The sequence below is a fragment of the Mus pahari genome, chromosome 16 (assembly GCF_900095145.1).
Source record: "Mus pahari chromosome 16, PAHARI_EIJ_v1.1, whole genome shotgun sequence".
NCBI classification, from domain to species: domain Eukaryota; kingdom Metazoa; phylum Chordata; class Mammalia; order Rodentia; family Muridae; genus Mus; species Mus pahari.
This window is the reverse complement of record NC_034605.1, coordinates 28,647,722-28,654,771: the sequence shown is the minus strand read 5'-3', so window position 1 is coordinate 28,654,771 and position 7,050 is coordinate 28,647,722. Positions and strand designations below refer to the sequence as shown.

Sequence of the window (7,050 nt, the reverse complement as noted above, 5' to 3'; positions counted from 1 at the left end):
TAGATTTATTTATTTATTATATGTAAGTACACTGTAGCTGTCCTCAGACACTCCAGAAGAGGGCGTCAGATCTTGTTTCAGATGGTTGTGAGCCACCATGTGGTTGCTGGGATTTGAACTCGGGACCTTTGGAAGAGCAGTCGGGTGCTCTTACCCACTGAGCCATCTCACCAGCCCCCCCCCCTTTTTTTTTAAAGATTTACTTTATGTATATAAGTACACTATCACTCTCTTCAGACACTCCAGAAGAGGGCATCTGATCCCATTGCAGATGGTTGTGAGCCACCATGTGGTTGCTGGAAATTAAACTCAGGACGAGCAGTTCTCTTAACCGCTGAGCCATCTCTCCAGCCCCCAGATTTTTCTTTATTGTAGCTAAGCTGTAGTTCAATAATAACCAAAATAGTTGCAAATAAAATTCCTAAAGTACTAATGCATATTCTGGTGATTTTTTTTTTTTTTTTTTTTTAGATGTATGGGCTGAAAAGCGGGAGCTCTGTGGGAGGGAGGGCACTACTTTTCCTGAGGACCTGAGTTCAGTTCCCAGTACCCATGTGGGCAACTCACAACCGCCTGTCACTTTTCCTTAAAGGGAGAACTGCATGTAAATGTGTAAACTAACACAGAGATATAAAAAACATAATTACAATAAAATCTAAAAACATTTACAGCTATTTTGTGTCTGCACATACCCATGTGGGTATGTATGGCCTTTAAAGCCCATAAGTACCACAATCCACACAACTGGAGTCAGAGGAGCTTTCAAGACTCTGCTTCTTTCACTGTGTGGGTCCCCTGGATTGATGAGCTAACTCACCAGCCCTACACAGTCCTATTTTGGTGGTTTTGAATTATATAACTCTTTAAGAAAGGACTTGTTTTTTTTCTTTTTTCTATTTTTCTTTTTTTTGAAGACAGGGTTTCTCTGTGTAGCCCTGGCTGTCTTGGAACTCACTTTGTAGACCAGGCTGGCCTCAAACTCAGAAATCTGCATGCTTCTGCCTCCCAAGTGCTGGGATTAAAGGCGTGCACCATCACGATTCTTTTTTTTGGGGGGGGTGGGGGGGTTCGAGACAGGGTTTCTCCGTATAGACCTGGCTGTCCTGGAACTCACTTTGTAGACCAGGCTGGCCTCGAACTCAGAAATCCACCTGCCTCTGCCTACCGAGTGCTGGGATTATAGGCGTGTGCCACCATGCCTGGCCACCGTCATGATTCTTAACTACATGAATAAGTAGTGTAGCTTTCTTGTTCATCAAATCTAAGTAAATATGTGTTTTAATCACAGTTGCCAAAAGGCTTGTCTAAAAGGAAGCTTTGGGATGACCAGTTAACATCTAAGACTTCAAGCTGTGGTCCAGAAGCTAATGAAAATAAGGATGTTGGAGACCTCACCCAGGAAGCCTTTGATCTTATAAGTAAAGGTATGCAAAAAGATCATAGCCCCATCTTGAAAGGTTAAATTATAATGATGATGTATCTTATTTGGTGGGGTTACTGTTTGACAATTTAAAATTTTATGTTGTAAATATGAAAATACTCTAAATTTGGACACATGGGACAGACTATTTGTTTGGCAAGACCCCAGTATGGGTGAAATATTAAAGAACAGGACAGTGACTGAATTGGCGTCTCAGTAAATTGCACTGGGATCTTTAAGACCCAGAAATGAGCTTTTCAGAAAAGTGTTAATGGAGAATGGATTTGAATATACCAAGAGAACACTAAGTAATGGGACCAGGAGGAACATCACTGGAGAAAGGGGGTGAAGGTAAATGAGAAATACACCTTTTTGACTGTCCTAGAACTCAGTATAGTCCCAACCTGGCTTTGAACTTTTGCCTCAGCCTCTTTTTTTTTTTTTATTTTTTTTTTTTTTTTTTTTTTTTTTTTTTTTTTTTTTAATTTATTTATTTATTATATGTAAGAACACTGTAGCTGTCTTCAGACACTCCAGAAGAGGGCATCAGATCTTGTTACAGATGGTTATGAACCACCATGTGGTTGCTGGGATTTGAACTCTGGACCTTCGGAAGAGCAGTCGGGTGCTCTTACCCACTGAGCCATCTCACCAGCCCTTGCCTCAGCCTCTTTAGTTACTATCTTGAGCTGCCACACCTGGCTCATTGGTGAGACTTTTTTTTCTGTATTGGTGAGAGGCCGTGAGAAATTTAAGCCTAGGCTTGCTCAAGTTGCAGGAACAGGTCGGTTTGAGCTGAGTTGCTTGGGATATTTTAAGCAAGTTTAGAAGCAGAAAGTACTTTGATAGGGCAAAGTTAGAAACAGTTGGGCAGCCGGGCAGTGGTGGCACACACCTTTAATCCCAGCACTTGGGAGGCAAAGGCAGGCAGATTTCTGAGTTCGAGTCCAGCCAGGGCTACACAGAAACCATGTCTCGAAAAACAACAACAACAAAACAAAAAAACCCCAGAAACACAAGAAACAGCAGGGCAACTGGATAGATCCACAGCAGCTTTGTCATGGGACAGAAACAGGACTTAAATGTTTGTACTTGTAATGTAGGTTAAAATCAGTCAAGGGTTAGCTCCACACTAGCAGAAACATGGCTCAGACCATCATCGGTGATGATGCACTGTCCTCGTATTGAAAGTACCAGCATACCTCTAAGTTCAGAATTTCAGTGGGATATATCAGTAGAATTAAGAGACTTGCACAGAGGGCCTGAGTTTTGTGGAATCTGTTGGTAGTGTGTTAGTGTACTCTTGAAAAGGAAAGTCTTGTGTATACTTTAGAATGGAGCAATGAGTAATGTGTTTGTTGGGAGGCAGGTTCATACTAGAGTGAATGGGAAAACCATGTGTGGAATGAAGAAGGGAAGGGTGAACTCTGTTGCACTGGAATTGGGAGGACTAGTATGAATGGACAGTTAAAAGCCCTCCACTGAAAACAGGAAGCACACCAGACAGCCAGTTCTTGGTTTTTAAACACTGCTCTGCACTGATGCTCTTAAGGAAGTGCCGATTGCATGAGAGCGGGGCTCTATCTACACAGTAATCCCCAAGTTCCCTCTATCAGGGTAAGCTAACATGGTGGACCTGTTTAAGAAACAGACTCACACTGATTAAATGTGTGAAAACGTCATCAGAATGAGCAGTGGTGTCACACACCTGTAGTGCATGTTCTTCCAAGTGAAGGTAGGGTCACCTCATGGCCATTCTCAGCTGTTTACGAAGTTCCAGGCCAACCTGGGATACATGTCTCAAAGGACAGACAGACAGACAGAATTAGTCTTAGTACATTGAATGGGAAGGAACATATATGAGTCTGTAGTGATAATAGAAAACTGGATAGGGAGAATTCATTTCAAAGTCAGCTGCTGTGGTGGGTTACAGAAGATTTAGGCAAGAATCACAGTAGTGTTAAAATTGGCTGGGGAACAGATTAACAAACTCAAGTTTTACTCCCTAGATCTCTTACTAATTACGGAGAAAAAAACAATCTTTACCAGGCAGAAATTTGGTTTATGGCATCTTAATCAAATTGGTGACATTTTATACTCAGTTTTGTAGCTGTGCCGTGTACTTCTGATGATTCACTGAGGACACAGCGCATGTATGCAATATTCTAGCCACAGAAGTTGAGCTCGAAACAAATTCAAAATTAGGAATTATATGCAGATTAATTAGTGTAGACTTTTCAAACATATTTGGACTGAGTGTAGCTCAGTGGTGGCAGAGTCCCCATAAAGGTTAAATAAAAATGCATAAACATAAAACAAATCTTGTAAAATATGAAGCAATGTACTTTCCTTCTGTTGCAGTTCAGGGATTGAAAGCTTTGATTACATTGTGAGAAAATAAAAATTAGATTGGGATTTTTCAATAAAAATAAATTTTTGCATTTGTTTTTAATAGCAGTAAGGTTGTTTTTGTTTTTATTTTTTTGAGACAGTGTTTCTCTGTGTAGCCCTGGCTGTGCTGGAGCTCTGTAGACCAGGCTGGCCTCAAACTTATAGAGATCTTGTTTACCTCTGCCTCCCAAGTACTGGAATTAAAGGTGTGTGCCACCACACCCAGCTAGGTTTTATAATTTTTGAAAGAAGGACTTTTTTCAGTCTAGGTATACTCAGCCACAACCAGGCTTATAGCACTGATTTTTGAAGTTATATAAAACACTTTTTTTTTTTTCTTTCTAGAAAACCCATCTTCTCAGTATTGGAAAGAAGTGGCAGAACAGCGGAGGAAAGCTCTCTATGAAGCACTGAAAGAGAATGAGAAAGTAAGCATTGCTTTATTCCACTTAAGGTTCTGGCGGTAGTAGTTCTCATCAGCATAGTAAGGCTGCGATGCGACGGACTAGCTTGGATGGTGGTCTAAGGGAAGTTTGGCTGTGTGGGTAAAATGAGTCCTGCTGTGTTACTACATGGGAGGGTGCTCAAGGTCAGAGCAGTTCTATGGAATACTGAGATTCTGTTCTTATTATACAGCTTCATAAAGAAATTGAACAGAAGGACAGTGAAATTGCCCGCCTGAAAAAGGAGAATAAAGACTTGGCAGAAGTAGCTGAGCACGTGCAGTACATGGCTGAGGTAATCGAGGTAGGTCATCCCCTAATCGCGGGCTCAGTCACTGGCCATGTTGTGATCAGCGAGTGTTCAGCCCCATGATGTGGTGAGGTTTGAGGTTTGGATAGAGCGGTTATTTATCCTGTCATGGTTTCATTTTCCTTACCTGTACTCTAGGAGTGAAATGCCCACACGTGAAAAAGATAGGAAAAGATACTCTACCGCACAGTTGACATGTTTCTAGGTTCTATTTTGGTTTTTTGAGACAGGGTTTCTCTGTGTAGCCCTGGCTGTCCTGGAACTCACTCTGTAGACCAGGCTGGCCTCAAACTCAGATTTGGGAAGCAGCTAATATGTTGCTCAGAATCAGCCTGAATTCTGTGACTTTACCAGGTTTGTCTTGATCTACATTTTCAGTCTTTGTTGTATGTGCAAAGCAATTCCATCTCACCAATGGGGATAATTTCAAGTCAAACTTTCTCACATTAAATTGCTTCCTTAATATTTTAGAATCATAACAGTGTTTGTTTTTAATCGTTTTAGTTATGTGTAAGTATGTGCTGTGCAAAGAGTCTAGCCTGGAGCTAGAGTTATAGACTCCTGGCGTGGTTGCTGGGACCTGGTCCTCTGGTGGAACTCTGCATGGTCTAACCACTGGGCACCTCTCCAGCCCTGCCATGACAGTCTTTGAAGCACTGAACTAGCCCTCTCTGTGGCTTTAAAAGTATGGTTCCCCAGGTAGTATGGAACTAACACACAGTTCTGTGGGTCCCCAGGGAAGTACCATTTTAAGTTGTGCTTTTTTGAGGAGCTCAGTCAGTGCATTAAAAGAGCAAATTACTGTGAATTTTGCTAAAATATGATATAGCAGTGTATATAGACTTTGATGTACTTACTGTAAGTGAATAACATTGATGGGTTGCTATCTCAGTATAATTGACAATAAATTTCTGGTTTATTCCAGAGGCTGAGTAACGAACCTCTGGGTAACTTTGAGTCACCGGATAGTCAGGAATTTGATTCTGAAGAAGAAACTGAGTATTCAGAACTGGAAGACTCAGGAGCCGGAACGTGTGCTGAAGGGACTGTGTCTTCCTCCACGGATGCCAGGCCGTGTACGTGAGGTGTAGGGCGCACTGCCAGTGTTGCCTTTTGGTATAGCTCTTGGTAAACTACACGATGCGAGTGCTGGAAGCCAGGTTTGAATCCTGGGGCTATTACTATGTTAAAATACAGATAGTGTGTATTTTTAACCCGTTTTATGTAAATAGCATTTTCATTTTTGTCAGTGTCAGACGTAAACTGTATATTAAATAAACTTCAATTTCCTGTTGAACATTGTATGTCTTAGAGAATTAAGTGTGTTTGTATCTATAGTATTTTATTGTTTTGCTGTCATAGAAATTGGAAATGAACTCACTACTCTTGTCCGAGCTGAGGTGGACGAGTATCTGTTGATGTAACCTCAGGATCTCTGTGAGCACTGTTGATTTTCATGCTTGCAAATTCTTACTCAGCAATGTGAAGCAGCTACTTTCCTAAAGCTTCCCCACGTGAATTTGATTAGTCACATAGAGGCTTGCCCATAGTCACATAGAGGCTTGCCTAGCTGTTACATGATGAGCAGTGAGAAGCACCAGGGAGCTGAAAGTCTGAAAGTCAACAGTCATGTGACTCAGGAGTGAGAGCCAGAAAAAAAGGCACTGTTAGGACCGTGTGCAGCAGTGAGGGGTGGCATATGCTCTGACTCACATGCACATGGAGGGATGGTTCTGGGCGTTGACGATAGCACTGCCCAACTTTATCTTTCTTATCCCTATTTATGTGTGTGTGTGTGTGTGTGTGTGTGTGTGTGTGTGTGTGGAGAGAGAGAGAGAGAGAGAGAGAGAGAGAGAGAGAGAGAGAGAGAGAGAGAGAGAGAGAGAGAATGTGTGGTGGTCAGAGGACGACAGCATGTGGTTCCTCCACCCTCTGGGTCCCAGAGAAGGGTTTCCAGGTTTGGCAGCAAGAGTCTCCCTATTGAGCAATGTTTTCAGCCCTAATATTGATCTTTAAATGATTATTTTAGGTGTGTTTCCTTACAGAAATTTAATTTTCCTAACTACAATATTGAGGTAAGGCCTGTCTATTACTGTGAGGAAAAAAGACGACTGTGTGTGAAGTAGGTGCTTAAAGAAATGAAGCTCTTACTAGGCTAGGAATGTAACGCAGCCGAGCGCCTGCTTAGCACGCACACAGCACTGTTTTACCCCCACCTTGCTTAGCACGCACACAGCACTGATTTATCCCCACAAGGCAGCATGCTCATCCAGTCATGCAGTTTGGATCGTCCCCGTTTGGCCTGTAGCAGAATATCACCCAGTGAACCTCAGACTGCAGCTATTCCGTGTGACCCGTGGGAACCATACCTAGCTAAGGATAGTCAGGTAGCGGGGTTGAGGTGGGGGGCAGGGTGAAGGAGCTCGGGGTGGTGTGCTAGCTACAGCATAGCAGCAGAGGGGTCAGCATGCAGCGGGATGGTTCTG

The 7,050-nt window shown here is 42.5% G+C and overlaps 1 protein-coding gene across 1 annotated transcript in view; it reads left to right on the top strand.

Annotated features, from left to right (window-relative positions):
• The window catches only part of Gmnn (geminin DNA replication inhibitor), an 11,947-nt gene extending 6,079 nt beyond the window's left edge, over positions 1-5,868 (top strand). Inside the window, exons 4-7 of the mRNA XM_021215840.1 lie at positions 1,289-1,424; positions 4,157-4,239; positions 4,448-4,558; positions 5,490-5,868. Coding sequence (XP_021071499.1) covers positions 1,289-1,424; positions 4,157-4,239; positions 4,448-4,558; positions 5,490-5,648 — 489 coding nt within the window. The 3' untranslated portion in view covers positions 5,649-5,868. The remainder of the gene's footprint in view (positions 1-1,288; positions 1,425-4,156; positions 4,240-4,447; positions 4,559-5,489) is intronic.
• The last annotated feature ends 1,182 nt before the right edge of the window (positions 5,869-7,050 follow it).